Consider the following 25,483-nt stretch of genomic DNA (forward strand, 5'->3'; position numbering starts at 1 on the left):
GTGAATTGGGGTGACTCTAACCCCAAGGTCAGTCATCCCCAGGAAGCCTTGTTTGCAGTGGATCCTGGAAGGAACTGGCAAAAAATATGTGCTGCACTCAAAGGAAGGCTGTTAGAAAACTCATCCAGCCTCAGAGGAGGGATCTGGACACGGGCTGCGGTCATGAGGCTGAGGAGACATCCATTTGCTAGGATCACAAGAGAAGTTCAGCTTTATTTTTAACAGAGGTTTTAGTTTTATGATAGGCTGGCGTTCCATTAAGAACTGTCATTCCACAAACAGGAGGAAAGTGTACAAGTACAAGCTGAGCAGCATTGGGCCTTGGCCTTCAACTTTATGTACATGCGGTGGAAGCTCTGGAGATTCAGCTTTGGTAACGACTCAGAAGCAGGTGTAACAATACTTTCATCAGATCACCCCATTGTACAGAATATGGCATGGCATCAGAAGAGGTACACAAGGAGTTGCTGGCTTTTCTGCCTCAGACAAGCTTAGTGCTCACAGCCAACACTGCGAGTGGATAGTATGCACAGCTTTATGAAACAGTACTATCCTGAAATTAGTGAGGACTAAACACAATGACCTCAAATATGTGCCAGCTCCCACCATGGGCCTCAGCGTCATTCAAGGTTCAAGACAATTCTTTTTATTTGGAATCCCGCCTTTCCCCCACAGTTGTGCACCTTAGAGTTAAGCGCCTGAGTTTGAAGGTGGAGACAAGCAGCAGGCTTGATTTATACCAGTAAAGTCCCAGTCAGGAGGGGGCTGTGCAGACTCCATTGGCTGTTCTGGGGGTGGCCCACTCATATAACATGAAATTACTCCCATCACGTAGGAGTGAACTGTGGAGCATAACAATAGTGCCTCTGGAAAGGAGCCGTCACACATGCCACTGTCTTAACCAGTTTCTGTTTGCAGCCCATTAACCGTTTTGGTTTCCTGCTTCTGCCAGATGAACCCTCTGTCACATGTAAGCATCTAATTTTTTTTAAAAAAAGTTCCAACTACTGTCACAGACGTCCAGTTGGGGCTCTGAGCTCTCCAATGCCCAGCCCTGAGGCTGCATCTGAGCAGGCGAGTTGATAGCTCACTGCCATAGACTCTCCAGTGGGGTGCAGCTGGTGTCATCAGGTCGGTACTGCCTCCTGGTGGCTAAAAGTTGTCCTTGTTACAGCTTTCCTGAAAGAACAATATGGTCTTAGAACTCCTGGCAAAACGGCCGGCCTCTCCTTCTCTCTCCCCATTTGCCTGCAAACTGTCTCAGATGTGGTCAAAGGCCTCAAGTCTCCTGTCCTATGTGTTCCCCCTTGGGGTCTAGGAGGACCTTCAGGAGGGGACCCTGCAGGGAGGCTAGGCTTGGAGGATGAGTCACAAAGAGCCTGCTGGCAACAAGGAGGGACATGGGGCAGTCCTTTAACCCAGAACACTGTAAGGCCTCAGGTTTGAATTGTCACAGCCGCCCACTCCGTGTGATAAATCTCTGGTCTGGCCTTGTGGTGCCCAAGAAGGAGCCCAGGGCCAGATGCCTGTGGGCCTGCCTGAGAATGCTTGTGCCGCCTCCATGCTGGGATGTGCTGCTCACCTGTCTGCCCACCACTCCTAGGGCTCCCCCAGCAGACACCCAGCCAAGTGTTGAGGCTGAAAGCAACTGCTCTCACCAGCAACCATCTCACTCATCTGGGTTTCCTGCTCTGTCAAGGGAGTGGGGGTGGCCATGGGGCACATCTAATAAGAACCAGCTGGCCCTGTCCTTCAAGCCCAAGGCTCTCTTGTCACATCTGACTTCAGTCTCCTGTAAGGGCCCCACACTAGCAGGATGGGCCCCTGAAAAATCCCCAAAGAGGGGCGGCCACCCTTGGGCCACATACCCACGCCTTCCTCCAGCTCTTCATTGTGCGGTCATGCTCCCCAACCACAGCTCTCCAGGCAGCGAGCTCTCTGGTCCATTTCTCCTGGTGTGTTGCCTCTACAAGACAGAAGCAGGGCTCCAGGTCTCAGCTTCACAGGCCTTTGTGGCACCTTGGATGCCCACTGTCCACTGAGGTGAGCCAATGAGTGGTAGGTGACAGTCCCCCCGGTGAGGTCCCACAATTGGTCTGAGCCAGGCCTGAAGCTGGGTAGTCTTAGGTAAGGCATTTATCTAAGGGACTTCACCTTCCTGGCTATGGGGGCTTCTACAGTCAGTGCTCCCCACCCATCCTTTTCCAGGTTACTAGCTCTGGTGGCAGCTGCTCCCCAAGGCACACTGGTCCTGTCTTCCATATCTCCTTGGCACTTTCTGTCCAGGTGGGAGAAGGGCTAACCTCCCATGCCTCTTGGGGTGATGGAGGGACCCGGGGCCTCAGGTGGATGGGGCCTCTCTTCCCTTCCACTGAGGTAGGAGCTAAGGCTTAGAAACCAGCCTGTCTCACCAGGGCTGGTGGCCTCCCAGGCCAGCAGACAATGTGCATCCTGGGGACATTACTACACCTGCTATTTGTTCCTCAAAACCTGCCCTATGGATTATGAAGACAAGTTACTGGTAGGGCTGTCCCAAAGGCACAATCCTGAGCCACAGTTTTTCTTTGTAAACACAAAAATGAACTACATTGTAGCTTTGGGCAATAGCACATCACTAGTTTCAGAAACGGGGTCCAAGAACCTGAGCCCTTCAGACAAGAAGCAGAGCTCACACTCTGAGCAGACCTGAGCAGGCCAGGGATTATGGCACCCATATAGCTGGCCCATGGCCAGTGGTCCTTAACTGCAAGGCCCTGCAGGGACTCCTGACTCACAGCACACCAGGCAAGCCCCCATATCTGGAGAGAAGCGTTTAATTTCTAGCACATCCTAAACTTATCCTGGTCCCCCACCACCTTCACCTTCAATAAACAAGGTGGGTGGATAAAATGCTGAGGTGTCTGCACTGTGGTTATGCCTTTTAACTCCTCTCCTGCCTTTTGTGTCTGTTATCTGTAGTGACTTGTGTATAAAATTGCCCACCACCAAAGTCAGGTCCTGTTCCATACTGGCTGGGGAGCAGTATGATTTTGCGTAAGTCACTTAACCTTCTTCATACAACTGGGGATAACTGTTCCTACTTCCTAAGACAGTTAACTGAATTATATGAGGTAAAAGTTGGCTCTCTGGCTGTTACTACATAGTGATTTGCTGACAGCAGCATTCACAATTTGTACATCATATTTAAACAATTGTTCCATTTCATTCTGACAGCAACAGACGGGACATTTTACAGAAATGAAAAGAATAGAGGTGTTCTGGGTGGGAGTGAATATTGCAATTATTTTTTCCTTTCCCAACTCCCCACTAAAATGACAGAAAGGGACCACTTAAATACATTCTCCCTCTCCCTCTCTCTTTCCCTCTTCCGTTTCTTCTCCCTCCAAGAACAGGAAAGGAAATAGCAAAAATGTGGGCATTGAAGAGCAGAATTACCAATGGAAACTGCCTCAGAAGACCCAGGAAAGCTGAATCCTAGGCTGGTAATTGGGAAACCAAGGAGCAGCCTCACAGAAAAGCCTGGAACCCGGGTGTTAACAAGCAGCTTACTTCGAAGGCTGTTGAAAGTGGGCACATGTGCCCCAGGGCCCTTTCCCACTCCACCCAGCCAGGGAAGCTCCCTCCCTTGCACCAGAAGAAACTGATCATCTCAAGAGAGCACAGGACAGGGTGTCTCAGGCAGGTATTGCTGAGGGCAGAGTCTGCACTGAAAACTGACAGGTTCAGAGAGCATTTCTGTACTAAATGATGAAGTCCTGTCCTCCGGCCCAACCTAAGTCCCCACTGACAGCCCAACCTAACCCCTGGAGGACCTGCTGTTCCAGTAGCTGCAGCCAGATGCTCCCAGGGGACTACAACTCATAAGAGAGTGGAGAGGCGCTGGGCAGACCGGTTAGTCTGATGTTGGGTGCATGCAGGAATCACTTGGAGAACTTCTTAACAGAAGGTGTTCCCCTGCCCCCAGGACTTTTAATTCAGCAGATCTGGGGCTGGGAGGCTGATACTCTGCATTTCTAACAAGCTTTCTAACGATCTCTCAGGTAACGCAGTTGCTAACAGTCTGTAGAGCACACCTTGGGTAGAAAGGGCCTCAGCAGAAGGGATCTTTGAATCCCTCTCTTAAATGTAAGCAGAAAATCAAGGTCCACGAGATTTCGGAGGGGAAAAGAAGATGGAAAAAGCAAGAGAAAAAGGCAAGTTGGAGAGAGAAGAAACTGGAAAAATCCTTTTCCTCAGAGAGTGAAGAGAGGATACTGCATCTCTGAAACAAGAAAAGAATGCAATGAGAGACAAACAGAATACAAAGCTCTTAGTAATAAAAAAGTGAGATGAAAACTCAGTAACAGGTGTGCAAGATAAAGTTGAGAAAAGTTACCAGAAGTAGAGGGAACATGAAGAGAGATGACAGATGAGAAAGAGAAGATGGAGGGGTAGAGGGCCAGCCCAAGTGGCTCAGCATCTTGGAAAATAGTTTCAGAAAGAGAACAGAATATGAAGTGGAGAAGAGTGAGCAAATGTTCAAGAAAGCCTTCCAGAGTTGAAGGGCGGGGGCTTCCACATGTAACGTCCCCACCAGGCATGAAAACTCCAAGACACCGTGAACATGCGCAGTGCTCAAGAAGACAGTGGTCATAAAAAGTCACAGGCAAGGTTTTGGGAGCCAGAGGTTAGGGGAGTGAGCCTTCGGACACTAGGGAAATGGTTTCCAGGCCAGAATTGTCTGCATGGCCAAACTCTTACCTGAAGTGTGAAGACAGAGAAAAGACACAGGCCCGGAAACACTGACTTCCCAAATGCCCTGAGGTGGGCTGGAGGACACACTTCACAGAAAAATGAAAGTGTGCCTGGGACATACAGCACATAGTCCACTGTCACAGGAATGGAACCTCCAGCTTTCAGGCACAAGCCCAGGGTAGCACTTAACTCCTGGTACAGAGGTTCTGGGAGGCTAAGGGCAGGACGCCAGTATGTCTGCATTGATCAGGGACTTAAGACAACCACAGAGTCTGGTGTGGAAATAATAACTAAGAGCCAAGCAGATGGAGCTCAGCACAGTGGTACCTATGTGGGAAACAAAAGTACAGGAAGAGCCAACACAACAGCCCCATGGGGCTCAGCCATCTCAATGATGTCATGCACACTCTGAGAAGATGGGAGATGGGGATGTGTGTGTGCACACATCCATGCACTGGGGAGGCAGATGGTGAAAATGAACTGCCATCTTTCTTAGTGAAAGCCAGACTGAAATGTCACCACACCGGCCCACTGTCGGAGACACAGATTAAACAGTGAAAACTTGTGGCCTAGAAGGGCTGCAGTAGGGGCGGGGGTGGGAGGCACTGCTTACCAGGTCTCATCACGGTGACCCGCACTTGGGAGGTCTGGCTCCCTGCGGACGAGAGGACAGAGCAGCGGTACTCGGCGCTCTCACGGATGGCGTCCCGCAGCCAGCTGAGCGTGTGGGCCCTGCCATTGGGTAGTGCATGGGTCTGCGCAGGAACACACGTCTCCAGTTCACGCCCATTCTTCTCCCAGACAAAGCGAACATCTGCAGGACCTGGGGATACACAGACAAGCTCCACCCCATGTCCCAGGACCCTGTGAGGACCCACAGGAACCTTCTGGCACAGGGGTTGGGGCAGGGGGCTGCCCAGATTGGGGGCTTCCATTGTCCCAGCTGGACCTGAAGTGACAGAACAGCATTCAGGTCACTCCCTGCCCTGCCCCTGAAGGAAGCCTGGAGGAGGTTCCCACTCTGGTCCCCAGTGATGCTGGGAGAAATGGGCATACATCTCAGTGCCCTCACTGCCCCATGGGCCCTGCTCCTTGGCCTCACTCTGATACCTTTCTCAAAGCGCACCTACATGGCTGTGTCTCCAAAACACGCGCTTAGGGGCTGTACCCCTTTCTTGGGTGGAATGACTGCTGGCAATGCTCTGGGCGTGGGCGTCTATTCTGTGGGGGGTTCTGGGCCTGGGAACTTCCTCTGCCCACCCTGGCCCTTCTGCCACTGCCTTCAGCCAAAGGCTTTGCCTCCTGAGGGCCACACATACTCTCCTCACTGCACCAAGTGGCCAGAGCTTCTGCCTTTGATGGTGCTGGGATGGGCCTTGTCAAGCAGAAAGAGTACGACTACCCCCAGGAGCTGCTGGTGAGCCAGAGGATGGGTGCCAGGGAACTGAGAAGCACTGAGGGCCTGTCCTATGGAAGGAAGGACTTGGAGGAGAGTGGAGAACGGGCCCCAGCACCTTTCTTCCACTCCCGGCCCTGGACCCTGCTGAGCCAGACTTGGGCCAGGAGCACAGTACATACACCGGGCTTCTTGCCTCATCTGGGACTAGGGACGAGCTTCCAGCCCAGCTGAGGGGAGAATTGGTGGGTCATGAAGAACAGTTCATGGAGAGCCAGGAACAAGACCTGGGCTCTGGTCCCAGCACCGGAAGCAGCCTGCTGGGGCCACCTTCCTCAGCTGCAAAGTGTGGCTGGACAAGTCTGTGGGTTTCAGGCTTCAGCCTGGGGTCCAGGGGCTGTGCTGCCACAGGCCCAACCCCCATCCCTTATTGAAGGACAAATGCGCAAGGATACCTCCACTGTGGTGTGTGTACACACTAGTTTCCACTCGAGTCAGCTGAAGAAAGGGCTGAAGTAGAATGGAAATAGCCCCTCTGAGCACCACTGGGCTCCCTGGGGTGTGTGCAGACTCGCTGTGCTGGGACGGCAGTGAACAGCAGCAAAGGCCGGGCCAGGCCCTAGGTGGGTATAGCAGCCCAATCTGCCCCCAGAATCCCAGGCCAGTCACTGCTGGATGAGAGAAGTGATGCAGACTGGGTGACGTGTGGGCCTCTCTGTCCCTGCTGCTCCAAGCCACAGCACTGGGGGCCGGGGCCAGGCCCCACTAGCCCACCCTGCTGCTTCCTCGCTCACCTGTGCCAGGTGGACAAGCCAACAGTGTGGACCAGGGGACACCCTTCAGCCTCCTTGCCTAGGACCTGGCTCTCTGACAAATGCCTACTACTCCATGTGGACTCCACCCATACAGGCAAGTGGGATGTGGGGCTGACCTGGTTCAGAGCAGCTCTGCCTGATCATCACACCGCCTGAGACTGGGTCTTTAAATGCTAGATTCTGCTTAGATGCCCACCAACTGGGGAAGGATGAAATAAAACGTGGCATCATGGAGGATGGTCAGCAGTAGAAGGAAAAACCATATCTGCCTACCTGTGGCTGGAGTCCACTGAGCAGAAAAAAACAAATTATAGAGCTGAGGGATTAATAAACCAGCACAAACAGCAACAGGCATTTGGGTGTGTGAATGTGTGGGAGTGTGTGCACTGCCAGGCCCAGGGTAACAGGTGGAGGAGGCCCCGCACACCATCTTGGGAGGGCAAGGTGGTGGTCAGAGAGATTTCTCTGTCACGTCTCTGGCCTTTTAGAAAGAGAGGTTTTTTTAACTAAGATTACTTTCGATGGATTCTCAGCACCACTGGGTTCCTGCATGACCAACGTGGCACCTCTTCACGCCTATCCAGTCTCCTTGTTGGGGACCCTCAAAGAAACTTCCTCTCAAGGGAAGGTCAGACCCTTGAACCAGACGTCCTGAGAATGACTCCTGAGGCAATGACCAGACCCTACGGAGAAGCACCAATGCTGTGTCTGTGAGGGAGAAGTTGGAAAATGGCCAGGAAGGGTCCCATAAATGATGTGACAGCCACTGTGTTGTCATCCATTAGGAATTATATTTTAAAAAAAGATTTAGCAACAGAAACGCACTAAGAATATTATGTTCAATTAAAAATATAAGTGCCTGTGTGTGTACACATATGTACACGTATGTGTAAATATGTATGTATGTGTGTGTAGGCACATTCATATATATACACAAAAAGAAGGCCTGAAGACAGCCATAATGCTATTGGTGGCTACCTTTAAATTGTTTAATTTTAGGTTGTTTAAATCTTGCTCTTTATGCTTTCCTGGAGTTTCTAAACTCAATATAACAAATAGTGCTTTTGTAATAAAAATAAAATTCTATCTTGAAAGAGAGAAATGCACCACAGACTGAAGGAAATTCTGAAAGTTGTTCAAAAGTGCTTTGCACAGTCCACTGGCTATCCTGGCCTAGTGGACAAGCCCTCCCAGGTTTGTTTACTTGTTTTCTGTGCAGGATTTTAATTTTTTTTATTCTGTCACTCTACAATTTGTTGTAGTTTTATACTCTGCCCATATATAACTCTTTCTATACATACAAAGATATGCACAGACACATATGTATGTGAACATACGTATTTACCTACCTACCTGTGCACATACGTATGTTCACATAGACACACGCCTGTATTTACACACTCCTACTAGATGCCCACTGCTCAGGCACAGATGGTCCCATGACTGAGGAATGTACCTCACAACACCACACTCTGCTTGGTTGTTCCCTGGCTGCCAGGCATCTCGATGGATTCTAACTTTAAAAACTGATTCTCTTGAGGCATGATCGAGAACATGAGACTTTTCTTTGAATGGACACGAGAGTCAGTTCTAAAAAGACCCAGTCTCCTTCCTCTCCATTGCACTGCCCAATGGGGACAGGCACCGAGACCCACTGGCCTGGAGCCACCCAGAGGGTCATAGCAGCTTTTGGAAGGTTCTTATGACCAACTGTGGGACACAAAATCTGGGTGGCTTGAGCTGGGAGTCGATTTGCCACCCCAAGCACATGGGCTAGGACTTTCTTTTTATCATTATTATTACTGTTATTTTACTATGGTGACATTGGTTAACGAAATCCTGTTAGGTTTCAAGTATACAATTTATCAGTAAGTCATATATATTTTGCATTGTATGTTCACTGCCCATAGTTAGATTTCTTCTTTCTGTCACCACATATTTGACCTCTTTTATAGGATCTCTCAGGAGCAAAATTCCCCAAGACCACAGCTCCTGGGGCACAAACAGTATGAAAAACATTTAACACATGCACTTCTATCATGAGAATATTCTTACACATCATTAAATATCCTTTAAATGTATATTTAACCATAGTAAAACATTAAAATTTTTTTTTAAAAAAAGTACTTACGTTCCACTTATTCTTTTTAAAAGCTATCCAACTCATTCTGAATGCAGAGGAAATTAAGGAGAGAGGGAAAGTGAAAGTTAAAACCAGTCAGCAGGGTCACCACACTGTGACATCAGTCGGAGCCAGACAGCAGCCCAAACCCCTCTATACCAGAGGGCTCCTCTGAAATTCAAAACACTGGGCCTGTCCCCCATAGCCACCCAGGGCCAGCCTCTGTGGGGTGGGGCTGGCAAGAGTCTCAGCTCTCAGCACCCACCACAGGGTTGGCATGGGGCAGGGGCTGTTGGCTCCGTTCTGCTCTACCCCACTCCACATCACCTAAGGAGAGCACTGGTGCAGAGCTTATTTCACTTAGTGACAAAACCAGAAGCCCTGGGAGCAATGGCCTCCCCCCTAGGGGGAGGATAAACCATCTGGAGGTAGGATCCAAAGAACCCCAATTTGGGGGGAAGTGTGATGGGATCCACCCCAAGTGCTTAGGCCATATCTCCACCGGGTACCCCCACTACCATCTGTGCAGCTCCACACAGACAAAGCCTTCTCCAGGAGTCCTGTGCATGTGGCCTATTCTGACCCCAGGGCCAGCTGCTAGTGGGAAAACCTACCTCCCATGCTCATGCCCAGGGTCCTGCCAGCAGCTAGGAACCTGGGCACACCCCTGGAGAGCTGTTCTCGGAGCACCCTAGATTGCATGTACCAAGGACACTCACAATAGATCCTCAGGACCAGGCATTCCCATGAAGGGCCCAGAGTCCACATGGCACAGAGATCAGGCAGGCCCAGCTGGGAAGAAAAAAGTTTTCCAGGGTCTCCAGCAGCCTGATTTGGTTGGCTTTTCTCCTCAAGATGTCTCAAGCCTGTCACAGAGCTGCTGGTGCCCTGTGATCAGTTAAAAAGTAAGTCCCCAGATGCCCAGGTCCTCATTACTGAAGCTATATATGGCAAAAGGTGCTTTGCAATGTTGTGGGGAAGTGCAAGGAGGTGCCTGTGTGGTCCCCCAGCTTCACAGGGGGTGGGGGATTCCCTTCTGTGGATGACTCTCCTGCAAAAAGGAGACTTCCAGAAACCACGAGACAGCACCACTCTGTTGTAAAGGCATGCAGATTATCACACAACAGAGAGAGATGCAGCTTCTGGTAAAACCACCTCATCAAGCACGAAGCATTGGGACTGCAGCAACGGAATGGGTCACTTCTCCCCGAAGTGGAAGGGTAACCCTTTCTGGAAAATGACCAACTCAAGGGTCAACTAACTCCATAGCTTGGCCTTGGCCTTTTAGCTCCGACACACACATACTTGCACCAACAGTCACTGCAGGAGCTGGGGACCAGGACCCCTTTGAAACCCAGGCCTCTCTCTACTGCCCCTCTAACCCTGATAAAGGGCTCCGATTGCTAATGCTGTAGTTAAAACATAAACTTAAAAGGCCATCCAAACCTGAATATCCAAATGTTACCTAAAGCATAGGAGGTCCATTCTTAGTTTTAAAAATGACACATGTCTAGCTCTGACAGAGTCATATAAGGGACAAGGGCAGGGGCCACAGGGTAGAGAAAGACTCCACTGTTGTTAAAATTACATAGATCTATTTAAAAATTATAAACATAAAAAAATTATGTAGATTATATGTGTATACCCACATATGCAAGTGCATGATTTGTATATGCGTGGGTAAGGACACATCACCATCAATTGCTATTACCTATGTGTCTGCATTTATATGCCAAAATAAAGCTATGTGCGCTTACGTGCGGACAATGGGATTATTTCATTGCTTATCTGTACGATTCTAATTTTGTGACAAGGAGTGTGGATTCATTATTTTAGAAAAGTACAGCATGACTGAATGCTCACTTAATTTTTTCAGCTCAGGACTGCCTTTCTCTCCTTTGTCAATATTCTCCTAACTCTCTGTAATGCATAGGTCCCTTCTAGATGGAAAGCAGTGTGCAATTGGGACAACAGCTCCGGAACCCAGAGTTCTTCCTGCTACACTCAGGCCTGAATCTGGAAATGGAGATGTGGCCAGAGTGCAACGCTCAAGGTGCTCTGGACCAAAAAGAAACACACAATTGCACACACACATAGAGGCACGTACACACATATACAGGCATGTACACACACAGAGATGCACATGCACACACATACTCTGCTGAGGTCAGGAGATAGAAGGAAGATGGTGAGCTGAGAAGCCTCTCAGAGTCACCAAGCTCTGAGGCTGTGCCCACCAGAAGTCAACCTGGCCTTAGTTGGGCCAAAGCCTGAGCCACTAGGACACAGTTTCATAAACCCATCTCTATCATGACACACAGGCCTGAGACCACAATGGGACTTCACAGGGAGAAACCTGGAAAGGGAGGCACCTCGGCGCCAGAAGCATAAGCCAACGTTGTGCAGGCTACAGCCTGAAGAGACTTGGCCTTTAGTCCCACCACTTTCTAAGACGCAAGACAGGAGATGGCCAGCGCTGCCATTTTAATCACCATCTACCTGAACGCCCACATTGCACAGTGAACTAGTAGTGCTGGCTCGTGGGCTAGATTTAGGGGAAAAGGGCAACGCATGCTTAGAATGGATGTGTCACCGGGGGCGCCCAATGCTGGTGGCTATGGCAGGGCGGCTGGGGATGCAGCCTGCACAGGGGCTCAGACAGGGACCTGCTCTCGTCTGGTCTCTCAACGGCAGGATGCCTATAGGACCTGCAGGTTTCCTGGGGGGATGTGCAATCGCCTGGTTGAGGAACATTTCTTTGAAGGTCCATCAGTGAGGTCCCTGAGAGTAAGCTGTTACCTGCTGAAAGGAGCAGAAATGAAAGGGGGTCTTTGTAGAGAGTAGAGTGGGAACAAGGCTTCAGGGGAAGCTGGAGCCACATGCCTCCCAGACACCAACAGCTTCTGCCTGAGGGGCTCAAAGAGCACACCACCTCCAGGATGCTCAAAAGGTCCCAGATGTGGGGTGTCTGTGTGTCATTTATCTGTGGCATGTGTGTGTGGTGTATGTGTGTATGGTACATGGTGTGTTATGGGGTTTATGTGTGTGTGCAGTGTGTGGTGTGTGCGGCATGTGCATACAGGGTGTGTGAAGTATACCGTATGTATTTTGTGCGTTGACAGCCCTGAGTTGGCTTGGGTAAATGTAGAGCCTCAGGCCCAAGGGCAGCCTTGACCCTGAATAGAAACTGCCCTCTGTCCACCGCTCCTGCTTGGGCTGCAAGGCCTGAAGCTAAGATTCCCTATCTTTGGCCTTCCGCTTTCCACTTGGTCCCGCCATGGAACCACTGGCAGAAGACAGGCGGGAGGCTTCTTGAAGCACCTTGGCATTAGTGAATGAAGTGAAGTTGGTGTGGCCGCAAGGGGCGGCAAGGACGGCTCTGAGTGACCCTACTCCCCCTGCCCAGTGGTAGCTGGCTGCAGTCACGTTTCAGGGATCCTTACCTCCCTTCTGCCCCCAGCCCTTCCATCACCTTTGTAACTAAAATCCTGCACTGAACTCCCCATGTTCGAAATACCCTGAGCAGCTTCTGTTCTGATTCAGCTGTGAAGTCTGTTTTCTCAGTTAACAGGTAACACACACCTGAGAGTGCATGGCTCCTGACCACATGGTCTGCCTGCGTCTGTCCTCCTGCAGGGGCCCGGGGCCTCTGCCACATCGTGGGAACTCAACATCATCTTCCCCACTTTCCCACCAATGAGCAGGGTCCCAGTGTGCTCGGGAGGCTGGAGCACTTCCTGGGTGCTTCCCCAAGAGAATCATGGCCTAGGAGCAGCATCCAGAGGTCCGTGCGCAGGCCTGGTCCCAGCACACGGGAAAGACCGAGGGCCACATGGACCTGCCCCTGGGAGTTCCGGCTCCACCACCTCCTGTTCTCAGGCAACTTCCCCTGCCCACTACCTGTGGCCTGTGAAGAACCACTAGGAACTACACATGCTAGTTCGCGGCAGATAAAGGGTGTTCAAAGGTTTGTGAGCCAACTCAACAGGGAGAAAGACAGCAGCTTGACATTCTTAGCAGCTTCTCAGTTTAAAAATCTCAAAAAAAGAAAAAAGACATGATTTGTTTTTTTCCTCATTAATGTCATCCCTCCCCTCTCAGGAGAGGATGGAGCCGACAGGGCTATAATGTGGTTTTCTCTTTGGCTACATAGATGCCCACATGTGGGGAGACCTAGACCACCAAGTACTGCTCGAAGCCCGATGCATTCGAAAGGTGGGTTTGCCTGACGCCCCAATCCCAGCATTCTCCAGTGAACACCTCCCAGGTCCAAAGGGCGTCCACTAGACTCACGGTCTTCTCTGCGTTTAAACTTCACCAAGCAAGTCCCATTCTGGAGGCTCAGGTTTATTTTTGAAGTCTCCAAATGCCACATATATCAAACTCACAGACATAGAAGTAATCTTATAAATCAGTGACTGGTAAGCCACACCTGGCCTGATGCCGGCATTTGTAAATACAATTTGATTGCTGCACAACCTCACCAACCCACTGGCAGCTTTCAGGCCACAAGGGCAGAGCTGAGCAGTTGGGACAGAAACTATGGCCTGCAAAGCCTGAAACAGTTAACATTTGGCCTGTGTGAAAAAAGCTGGCTGGCCCCTGCTTCCCAGAGAAATTGCGTCAGACTATTAAGTTTCACTGGGGATCACCGAGGGATACAGGAAGCCAGAGTTGGGAGAGGAAAGCCTCCACCCCCCACCCCCCACCCCCCACCTGAACAGATGCCCCGCTCACCTGTGGCCTGGCAGAAGAGGTGGAAGGTCCCCAGGGCATGCACGTGCTGGGCCTGGTCGCTGAGGAAGGGCGGCAGCAAGGTGACCCTCGGGAGGCTGTCAGGCCCTGAGCCTGAGGCCAGCCAGGGGCTTCGGGGAGAGGAAGATGAGTCGGGGCCCAGACAGGACAGGGAGGAGGACCCCGGAGGAGGGAAGGGCATAGGAGATGAGGCTGCGAGACAGAGGACAGAAAAGAGAAAGGGCACTGAGGCAGAAGTCATTAGGAACACACTGCATGCAGAAAAGAGAAACAAGCTCAGGAAAAGAAAAGGACCGGGGGCTGTCCCGGCCCCCTCCTTAGACCGTGCACGGAGAAGGCAGGAAATCTGGCTCCACCTGTCACATCAAGCGAGAGGGTGAGAGGAGGGCCCATGGCCGCAGCAAAGCACATGCCCACAGCAAGGATATAAGCTTCACGTTTATTCGGTTATTTTCCAAATGTATACAAGTCAAAGTAGAAAAATAAAAACAAAATAAATCTTATAAAACACAAATGTTTACACCAAAACAATAGAGTCCTATCATGCTGGAAGATGAGACTGTCCACATAGGCACACAAAAATCCAGAGTTTATTGCTCTTTGCCACGGAAAACAAGTCTCCTCTTGTGGGCGTTTAGACAGCAGAAGGTGGAGTGTGACGTCAACGATGTGCAACTGCACCACCCGCTGCTCCTTAAAGACAGCACCAGGCCACGCAGCTCTGCCACCAGGCACCCGTGGGCAGCTGTGGTCACAGGCCCACCCCGCCCTGCTGCCCAGCTCTCCTCCAGCTGTGGAAGGCTCAGGTCAGCCAAAGTGGAAAGTCTGGGTTGGTAAGAGGTGTGAGATGGAAACAAAAAATAAAAAGGATGTTCAGGTGACCAGAACCTTGGTGAACGTTCCATCTGTCTGGACAGGAGGTTGTGACCAGTGGCCGTGGGCAATGGATTGTGAAACACTCGTCCCCTCAGCTCTGGGTCAGCCCGGCTTCACCGAGGGCCCACCAGGGCCACCGCCCTGCTCTCAAAACCTTGTCCAGTGGTCCTGGGACAGCCCTCCATACTTTCTTCTCTTCAAAAGAGTTAAAACAAAAGGAAAAAAAGTACAGAAAGAAAATCTCTCTGAAAACAACACTTCCTTCAAGGAATAATTTTGTTTTTTTTAAAAAGTAAGTGTGCTCAAGAGACAGCTTCGTCTGCATTTCTAAAAGCAGAAAGAACGCATTTAGCAAAAGTAAGTTTATCCCTGAGAATCTTAAGCAACGTAAGCCATATCTTATCTATCCTAATATACAACAAAATCTAGAAGAGGTACATCTCCTAAATATTAAAACATCTGCTTTAGTAAAAAATAAATGAGCTAACACTCCAACAAAATGAAAACAAAGTCCTAAAAAATAATTACATGGAAGAAAAGCTTCGTGCCAATCTGGACAACAGGCGATAAGTTACCAATCTGATAAACTAAAACGTCATTTCCAATCTGGAATTAAATTATCTTTCAGTGGCTGCTATGAGGAGGGGACACTCAAGGTACAACTCTTCCCAGGCCAGTGGCAGTCCAGCCATCTCCCCACCACAAGGGAGGGCTCAGGTGAGACACCACCTGCAGGTACATCTCACAGCTCTCCAACCGATAGAGGGAGCCCGGGTGTGATGTTCGCCGTGTTCCGAAAGGACAAAGAGAAACCAAATCACAAGCTCGACGGAAGAAAAAAGACACAGAAGACTAAGGTTTGTGGACAACGGGCTACCTACGCAGCACAGGACGAGATCACTGCACAGCGAACACAAAGACTTTTCTGCGACCGACGCCTCAGTCCCCATCCGCATCCGAGTCGGCGAACTTCAGCTCACACTTGACGTCGAACGGCTTATCCCTGACTGGCAGGTCGTCAATCCTCTGTGAGTCCTCCCTGTCAGTGGGCGCTCTGCTGGCCGTGGTATCCTGCTCTGTCTCGTAGCCGGTGTCCAGGGCCGGCCTCGGCTGCCCTCCATTCTGCTGGGAGACGCTGCCTTGTTCCACCAGTGTCTCCTTCACACTCTGCTCGCAGTCGGAGAAGTCCGATGTGGGCTGCTTCTTCCCCAGCAGCATGGCAGAGCGGAATTTCAGGCACTGTCCGGGCAGGTAGCCCTTATAGCAGTTGTAGGAAAAGAGGCAGAGGCAGAGGATGAAGAATGAGAGGAAGAGGAACATGAGGAGGCGGTTGTCACTGGACTTGAGATACAGCGTCTTCTCTGAGTGGACCTCAGGGACTGTGTTGATAACGATCTTTGGTTCGCAGGATGTGCTGGTGGGCACCAGGCTGGAAGGTGTGGTGGCCCAAACAGCTGGGGTCTGGGGGGAGGAGTCTTGGGTGGGCCCTGCTGATGCTTCAGGGGTAATCTTACCACCTTCTGTCCGAGGGGCCGATGAGGTGGAGGCCACTGGGGCCCGTGGGACAGTCTTGACCTCCAAAACGTGCCTGGCCACGACCTGCAAGACTGTTTTGTTCTTGACCCTCTCCTCTGATAGGCACTGGTACACCCCACTGTCTCCTTCTGACAGATTGAAGATGAGCAGGTTCTTCCTGCCCACCAGGCTGTACTTGGGGCTCTCGGCTTTGAGCACACCATTCTGGAACTTCCACACCACCCGTGCCAGGTTGGACTTTTGGGAGCATTTGAGTTCTGCTGTACTGCCATGCTTGAAAAAATGCTGCCGGAAACTTTCCTTAATTTTATCTGGAACATCAAAATAAATGTGCACAGCATCAACAACCCTGCTTGCTACTTAACTTCTTTTAAAAATAGGTCAATAAGCACAAGAAGACACAAGAATTTCACCCACTGGAGCAACATGGAATCTTCCAGAACAACTAAAGAAATAAAAGACATGCGAGACCAAAAAGCAAAGATGAGCCCTGGATGGCAGCCTACAGGGACAAAGAAATCAGAAGCACCTCTCAGCAGCAGAAATCCCGTTTTGCACCCTGATTTCCCAGGAGAAAACGTGTCAGTCAGGAGGCTGAGCAGTGGCCAGTTGTGTGTTCTGGTGGCCACATTCTGAGTCAAACATGACACGCTTCTGTTCAAGGCTACCACACATGTCAGCCTTGTGGTGTCTTCCTCCTAAACTTGTCTTAACTGATGACAGCTGTCAGGTCAGGGACGCGAGGGCAGGAGCCCACGGGCACGTCTACCTTCAGCTGGAACAGGCGGTGGGATCACCCAAGGGGAATGCCACCCACGTTTCAACTGCTTGAGGACTAATCTTTCCTCTTGTTCACAAGAGGTGCAGGTTTGTTTAAAGAGCCCGAGCTAAGAAAAGAGAGATGCATCTCAAGAGCGAACATTACATTCTGGGATAGAGAGTGCTTTCGAGTAAACAAAAGATGAAGGCACACTGTGTGTGCCTTCAAATATCCTTTCTGCAATAAAAAGGACAGAGAAAGGTCACAGGGTCTGTCAAAAGATACTTGACGTCTGTTCTGAATGGAGAAAGAAAAAAATGTGGAAAATGCCACACCAAAGCATCATGAAATGGTTAAGAGACTGGTTGTTACTGAATGTAGGCAATGTAGAGAGAACGAGCAACTTACCCGGGCACGCGGATGCATCCCCGCTCATCTCCTGAATCAGACCCCTGCAAAACAAGGGGCACAGAGTATGCACGTGCACGTGCTTCTCGTGGTGGGGCAGGCAGGGCACCTGAGTGCTGCTTTCCCCCCCGCCTGGTACCTGCTGGGGCTGTCGGTTTGGTACAGGGCCACACAGGCCACTGTGGCTGGGCTCCAGGCGCAGTAGGGGTCCCGGGCCAACACACAGTCCTCACAGGTGCTATGCTTTCCACAGAAGGCCACAGGGGCCTGGACCACGCCCGAGTTGGAACCAGCATAGACAAACTTTCTTCCCTGTGGGTGTAAACACATGAGAATGGGCCCAGGGCAGCTGGCACCATGAGGGGTACCAAGTGCAGCCTCCTCAGCCTAAGGGGAGTGGTGATGAAGTGCTTCTTGGAGGAGAAGCTCCCCCTCACTCAGAACTGGAGCGAGGCCAGGTCAGATCCCGGACAAATCTGAGTGCAGCTTTGTGACAATACAGGCAGCACATGGTTTTTGAGCAAAATCTGCACACTAACTCAGAGGGCACTGGGCCTTGACCTGGATCCCTCCGTGTCCAAGTGCCCACCATCACCTTGCCCACCAGGAAAGCACATCTCTGAGCCTGTTCAGCCCCGCACTGAGAGGGAGATCCACTAGCTGGACACGCCTGGCCTCACTACAGGGCATGGTTTCAGAACCCGACATGGGCACCGGAACACAGAGAGCAGTGTCTTTAGTGTCTGAATGCAGCACAGCCCACAGCCAGGAGGTGTGAACAAATGTCACTGAAGAATAAACATGATGCTAGAAAATGAAATAAAAGATGTGATGAGGCATCCGCTTATCACATGTCTGCATTTACAAGGGGGGAATATGTAGACAGGGAACTGGACCACCATGCTCAGGAGAGCAGAACAGGCTCCTTAGTGATCTGTAACGCTCGGTTTGGGATGTCCCCACCTACTGGCCATCCCGCCTAGTGCCGAGCACTGGCAGAGAGCCTAGCATACAGGTCATCAGGGCTGGCTGATGTCTTCACTGAGCTTGACTGGAACGAGGGCCCCCGTACAATTCCACCCGAGCAGACACGGGGCTTGCACTTCGGGCGCTAGCATTCACCCTCTCCTTTGCCTGGGAGCCTCCGAGTCATCTTGACGTCCTAGAAAGACCTCTGGTTAACATCAGAAGAGTCCCAAGTTTATACAGAGTTTAGTATCTAGACTAGAACAAGACCTGATGGCCTTTATCCTCAGAGGGCAGTTTCTGAATTAACTTCAGAGTTTGGCTGGAACTCAAAGTCTCTGGTGTTGCCCCAGACCTTCTGGCCTATGATGAACTGAAGGTCACAGAAGCACTGTGTGCAAGCACAGCCAAGAGAAAGAGAAGTCCCCTCTGCAATGGAGTCAAACTGTGAGAGAAGTGGCAGAGAGAAGCAGGCCCAGTGCCCACCCGTCCAGAGCGGTAGAGATCTGGGCAGAAGAGGCCACATGCCTGCTATATTTGTAAGACGTGAAGGCACCATAGATCACAGTCAGGGGATCACATGGCTTGAAGAGGTGAGGAAAATTTCCAGGGGTGAAAGGCCAACTGGGCAACTTCAAAGGGCCACTGGGGCCCACAGAAGAAAACTGGCAAAGGCACAGACACTTATGCAGCATAGGACAGGTGGTTCAGGCTGCCTGAGGGGCCCCTCGACACCCCACCTCACTTAGGTGGCTGGGTGTGGGGAGGGCAAGCCTGCCCCAGGATGGCTCCATCCTCTCCACCCCACAGGCCGCTCAGCCCCCAGCTCTCGCTTCCCCAACAGAGGTGGCTTGAGCGCCCATGAAACAACTGACAGCACCTCATAGATTCCAGTTAACAAACATGGAAAGAGAAGGAGGATAGCAAAGTGCCTTGGGAATGAGTGACAGCGATCACTGCAGGCAAGGCCCGGTGGTGGGTGCTAAGGTCAGCAGGAACCAGGGCATTTGTGTAGCTTACAGGTCTCCCATGGGTGTTAGCCACAATGGGGTCTGAAGATGTGCCCACATGCCTCCCTCCAGGAGCTGGGGCTAACACCCCTCCCTCCATGTGGGACAGATCCACTGCCCCCGGGGCGTGGGCACAGCACTGAAAAAGCAACAGAGTAACCCTGAGAGGTCACATGGATTCCAAGACAGTGCCTTCACAGTCACCTTCCTCAAACCCTCGACCCAGTCTACTCACGAGAAAATGAGACATGCCCAAACCAAGGGCGTCCCACCAAATACTGACCAGTTCTTTCCAAAAGCCTCAAGGCCATCAAGATGAGGACAGAGAGGGGAGCTGTCCCAAACCAGAGAGGAAGAGGGAGACAGGTGCCTGAAGCCATGTGGGAGCCTGGGGCCCAAAAGGACCTCGTGGGAACGTGGGGCATCCACATCTGGTGCTTAGTGAGAGTGATGTGCCAGTGGAACCCCTCAGGACAGGCGTGAGTTGTGTGAAAGGCCCATGGGGACTCCCTGAACTATCATCCCAACTCTTCCTTGAATCTAAAATTATTTCAAAATAAAAAAAATTTTAAAGGCGAATGAAAAATATCCTGATCAGGAACTGCCCAGCATCTCTGAGGTTTGTTGAGAGCACATGGGTCCTGGCCCTCTCTCCCCAGCCCCTCACAGGTCCCCACATCCCTCTGGGGACTTTGGCCTTGGCCATGGCACTGGGCTCATGCTGTCACATCTCGGTCTCTGTGCACACAGACCATGTCCAATCCTGAGGTGTGTGATCGGAGGATGTAGGCAGAGTTGAATGAGCTCTTTAAGCCATTTTCTCTCCTTTGCTATGCAGGCTATGTTACACCACCAAAGAGTGTTCCCATGAAAAATCAGGCATAGCCTGCTCTGTGGGCTCAAAGATGACCACACAAAGCATACCTGCCATGTATTCCCAAAACAATTCAAATCAGAAACTCAGATATTTATACACCCATTATTCACAACGGCTTAGGGGTGGAAGCAAACCAAGTGTCCATCAACAGATGAATAAACAAAATGTGGTCCATCCATGCAATGGAATATTACTCAGTCTTCAAAAGGAAATTTAACACATGCTACAATATGAATGAACCTGATGACATTATGCTAAGCAAAATAAGTCAGTCACAAAAGGACAAATATTGTGTGATTCTACTTATCCAAGGTCTCTAGAATAACTAAGCTTACAGAGATGGAAAGCAGAGGTAGGTGCCAGGGGCTAGGAAATGGGAGGACTAGGAAGTTAGTGTTTAATGGAGACGGAGTTTCAATCTGCACGATGAAAAAGTCCTGGAGGTGGATGAGGTGACGGCTGCACGACAATGTGATTGTACTTACTGCTGCTGAAGTGTTCACTTAAAAACAATTAAAATGGTAAATTTTATGTAGCGTGTATCTGCCGTAATAAAAAACAAACCAAATGTGCTTGTCGTCAGGGGAGAGGAGCAGGCCGAGGACAGCACCCCTAGGAAACGGGAGGGGCTATGTGCTGTCTCATCTGTGCTCCCACAGCTTTGCGGCAGCTCTTCACCAGCTTTCTACAAATGGGCCAGGCACGATCAGCCCAAAAGACTTTGCTGGTGGGGGGCATGGGAGGCTCTTTTTGCCCCTCCATACTTGCTTCCTGCTACCCTAGCAGTGCTACTGACATTCCCAACCCACTCCGAGCCCACCAGCCTGAGGAGCAAGTATGTGAGGCTTTGGGGTGCAAAGTGCATTTCCACCTGTTCCAAGCAACGGAGCCACACCCCAGTGCATAAGCCATAACCACCCACACCCAACCCTACCCTCGTCCCTTCTCTTCTCCTCCCGCCTGTGGGACTGGCACCCAAATGCTCCAGAAGTCTCGAGTTTAAGATGGTAGGGGCTTGGTCAGCCTGGGTCCTTGAAAGACATCATGGAGCAGAGCAGAGCTGTGTTCTCATCGCATGTCTGCACTGGGGCCCAACCTTTGTTCTGTGAGTATTCACCAATTTGGAGGCCTCCAGGTGCTGGTCCCAACACCTGAGCAATGTGGTGGTGTCCAGAAGGGCTTCTATGTCTCCTTCTTTCAACAACAGTGTCAGATGGTCCACTACCCACAGCCAATGGTGACACGGGCCTGCATGGCCTGGGCTCCACAAGCTGGGTGGAGACCCCCTCCAGGAACTGGGCTGAGTGGAAGTGGCACAATCTCCTCCCAGGGTGAAGCTCCACCCACACCTGGAGAGGGAGGGCTGCTTGAGAGTACAGAAGGTCAAACTGAAATGCTCAGCAACAGGGCAGAGGAGGCCGACTGCCAGGTCTGAGGCCCTGGATCAAGACTCCTGAATCACAGTGCAGGTGGGAGAGGCCGAGTGATGGGCGGGCCTGAGGCCAAGGGGAAAAGGAAACATGGCCCACTTGCAGTTGACAGTGCTAACCCTGATACTGCGAAGGCCTCAGAGCCCATCAGCTCAGGGGTCACCGTGTGGGGACACCCACGAGGAGGAGTGAGGTCCTCAGTCATAGTCGTCACAGGACGGGCCAGGCCAGGCCCCTCATATGTATGGTCTGTTGTCCCCACTGTACAGATCAGGGCACTGAGGCAGAACTGGCCTGCTCAGGCTCACAGTCAGGTGCCAAGGAGCCAGGTTTGGACCAGGCGATCTGGTATCTGACCTATACGCTGCTCTAGATGGCTCCACTCCAGCTATAAACTGGTTTTGCGTTTTTAATTGGTTGAAGAAAAATCAAAGGAATAATATTTGTGACATGAAATTAAAAGTTCATGAACTGCTGCAAGCTCAGTGTCCATCACTAAGGATTTGCAGAAACACAGCCAGGCCTGCTTGCTCACAGAGGCTCCACACCACTTACGTTACAAGGCAGAGACTGCGATTGTGTGTCCCTGAGAGTGTCTCCCACTCACGCTCGGTCCTTTAAAGAAAATGTCTGCTGACCCTGATGTAGGAGTTAGCACCTCGTCTGAGGGGAGGGAGTAAGGTTTTCTATGCTGATGAGTAAACTGCACCAACAGCATAGCACTGATGGGGGCTCACCCTCACCAAGTTCAGGGCACAGAAGTGTTTTTGTCACAGTCCAGCATGCACCACCTCATGGCATCCTGTCAGCCCCAATAACTCCGTGAGATTCTCCCAACTTTCAGGAGAGTTACATCTCCCCAGTATGTCTTCCCTCCATCCCAAACCCCAAGCACATTGAAAAACTTCCTGTAAGAGCCCAAAGGTGGGTTAGTCTGGGACAAAGGGGCCTGCCCAGCCCCAACCCAGTGATCACCAAGACTCGAGGCCATAAGAAGGCCACCCCTGCCCAGCCACGTGGTCACTTTACCTTCTTGGAAGACAGCAGCAGGGTCTGAACTGGCTCCAAGTCCCGGAAGAGCTGTGTCTCTTCGATGATGTGGACATCATTCTCAAGGCTGATGGCTTTGTGCAGGGCACCCCGGTCTGCAAGGTCAGAGCAAAGGTCACTGACCCACCCCAAAAGGAGAAGACAGTGGTGCACTGTCAGCCACCGCAGCAAACAATTACCCTCCTTCTTCTCTACTTTTCCTTAGCAAGAAACTTAGAAACGGATGGCATTTTTGTATTACAAATGGAAAAAGAAAAGCCACTGGCAAAATCAATGAAAATTTAAGTGGCATGGGTTATTACCAGTGTTTTATGAAGAATAAATTGTTTCATTGTTGACACCAACGCCCGTATCAGTGCAGCCAAGGTTGTGCCATCAGATCAAACTATAAGTAGTTCTGGGCTCCACTGGCCCCCTGAAGGTGCCATTCTTCGAGGGCTCTCTGACAGGTGAGGGCAGGGCCCTTTATTTTGCTCAGTGGCACAGCTGGAAAGAACGCAGGGCTGACATTGGTGCAGCTACTGCTGCACCTGGCCACTGACTCCCATTCCAGAAATACTTGTTTCCTAGTCCTTGGGCTTCCAGGGAAGCAGTGCCTCCCATGGCAGGTCAGGACAGGTCTCGAACAGGGCTGCTCATGCAAGGAAGAGGGACATGCTGTCTGACACTCCTATCCAGGATCCCTTTGCACCAAGCCAGACCTACCAGACCTGAATTTCCAGATCTGGGCCAGGACTTGTATTTCTAACCAGTGCCCCAGGTGGTCTGATGGTCACGCAGATCTGAAGCCATCCAGGTGTGGAGACTTCTCAGAAATACAAATTACTCCAGGCACCTGAGGGAGACGCTGGCTGGCTGGCTGACTCAGCCAAAATCAGCTGGATTTCCTAAGGCTGTTACCAGACCCACCTGTGCCGACAAACATGACTTCATAGACAGTCCCATCCAGGGCCTGGGTTCTGTCCACCACAATCTGTGTGTAGCTCACATCACTTTTGATCAGCCTGGGCTTGTTGTCTATTGGGGTCACAGAGTCGTCCATCAGAGGGTGGTCTTTGACGAACTGCAGTGTCTTGTCTGGCAGATTGAGGGAGCTGGAGACGTTGGCCGCCCGTGCCTCACGGTTGATGCACTGAGGGAAAAAGACCATTACTGTTGACCACTCACCCATGGGCAGCCCAGCATGCACTCCGCACGAAGCCAGGGCTTCCAGGAGGTGCAAAGCTTGGGACTCGCAGTGGATTTCTTGAGAAGAGAAAAACCATGATGGCCTTTCTGAAGACAGTTACAAAACATGCAGGAAATGCAAATATGTTTTTAGCCACAAGACATAATTGTGTTTCATGATATATAGTCACTGAAGTAATTTTCACCTATTTTATAAACAAAAAAGTTTCAAGCTTTTGAAATAAAAAATAAACACATCATTCAATAGTTCTCCCATGGGAAGATTGCCAAAATCAATAAAAATAGTCCAATTCTAAATAGTATGAAGGCCAAGAGCATGAAGGATTCTTTTTATTTGTCCTAGCTCCTGATGCACATAACTCAAAATTTGTGATGCCAAAGTGAACATGTTTTACTCAATGTTATGCACAGAAGGAATGATGACTGGTGTCAGCGGAGGTGCGTCCTAGGGAGGGAAGACAGTCTTGTGGGGTAAGTTCCAGACAGCAGGCCACGTCCCCTGGTCAAAGCTCTACCTCTTGGCCACACACAGCCTGACACACTGTCACAGAACAGACAAAGCCGAATCAGCCTAGAAACCAAATCCCTGGAAATTGATCTCTACATAAAATTCATTATTTTTAGGAGACAAATGTAATTCATATTAATGAATGGAGAGTATATCTCATCTCATTGCCAAGAAATTATGTGTTTCTCTATAGGAACAGAAAATGAAACAGATGCAATTATGTTATGCAATGTTAATGCCACAAAACAACTCATGCCGGGCAGAACAGACTCCTAATTGGGCAGTATGCAGCAACAGCGGTTACACAACAGGCCAAAGAGAGGAACACAGGAAAAGGAGAGTGCGTGCCTGTCACCCTAATCCTGGGGGGATGCTTCTTCTCCGTGGAGACAGACCCAAACCCTGGCATGGCACAGGGGTATGTGCGGCATGGTGCGGCGGGTGCGGCATGGCGGGCCCCATACTAGGTTCCACGCTCTAAGTCTTCCCGCAGCCCAGGCCCCTCTCACTTACCGCCCCGGGCCTTGGCGTGGGCACAGGCCCATTGTAGCGCACCCACTTGGTGTGCGACTGCTCCACTGTGGCGCTCTGCATGTACTTCCCTCGGGAGAAGACTGCCTCAGCTGTGGACAGGTTGTAGGCGCACACGGCTGACAGCCCAATATTGTTCCTGGTAAAGAGGGGGCCATGTGACTATCTGGAGGGTGAGAATGTGGAGGAAACCCCCACCCTCCCTGGCACTTACAGTTGCGGGGTGAAGACCCCATAGAACACAGGCTCCTTCAGGCCTGGAGATCTGAGGACAAAGATGTCCCTCAGCACATTGAAGACAAGGTTGCTGTCTGGCCTGGAGCAGATCAGCCTGGCCTTCAGGAAGGAAGTCCACTTCTTCTGTAAGGTCCTCAGGCCACCCTGGTCCCCCTGAAATGCAAATATGTATGTAGAAGGATAAGGGGAGACTCCCTGTAAGGTGATAAATGAGGCACTTGGGCCCAGAATAGCTTTCCTTGAATGAAATGAAGCTGCAACCAAAAAAGAAAGCCGGCTGCAGA

General features: G+C 50.9%; 1 protein-coding gene across 4 annotated transcripts in view; it reads right to left on the bottom strand.

The window, feature by feature from the left end:
- Window positions 1-183: 183 nt before the first annotated feature.
- The window catches only part of SEMA4D (semaphorin 4D), a 104,965-nt gene continuing 79,665 nt past the window's right edge, over window positions 184-25,483 (bottom strand). For 3 of the 4 annotated variants that reach the window (XM_039852175.1, XM_039852176.1, XM_039852177.1), the window contains exons 9-15: window positions 25,177-25,352; window positions 24,945-25,101; window positions 23,645-23,867; window positions 22,715-22,830; window positions 17,542-17,714; window positions 17,403-17,446; window positions 14,243-16,545 (exon numbers count right to left, since the gene is read on the bottom strand). In XM_039852175.1, the coding sequence (XP_039708109.1) occupies window positions 15,638-16,545; window positions 17,403-17,446; window positions 17,542-17,714; window positions 22,715-22,830; window positions 23,645-23,867; window positions 24,945-25,101; window positions 25,177-25,352 (1,797 nt within the window). In that variant the 3' untranslated portion in view covers window positions 14,243-15,637. Of the gene's footprint in view, window positions 1,180-1,868; window positions 1,967-5,347; window positions 5,558-13,804; window positions 14,015-14,242; window positions 16,546-17,402; window positions 17,447-17,541; window positions 17,715-22,714; window positions 22,831-23,644; window positions 23,868-24,944; window positions 25,102-25,176; window positions 25,353-25,483 lie in introns of those variants that run through there. The other variant, XM_039852178.1, reaches the window with a different exon arrangement.

This window comes from Pteropus medius, unplaced genomic scaffold (assembly GCF_902729225.1).
Source record: "Pteropus medius unplaced genomic scaffold, Ma_sr-lr_union100, whole genome shotgun sequence".
Lineage (NCBI taxonomy): Eukaryota > Metazoa > Chordata > Mammalia > Chiroptera > Pteropodidae > Pteropus > Pteropus medius.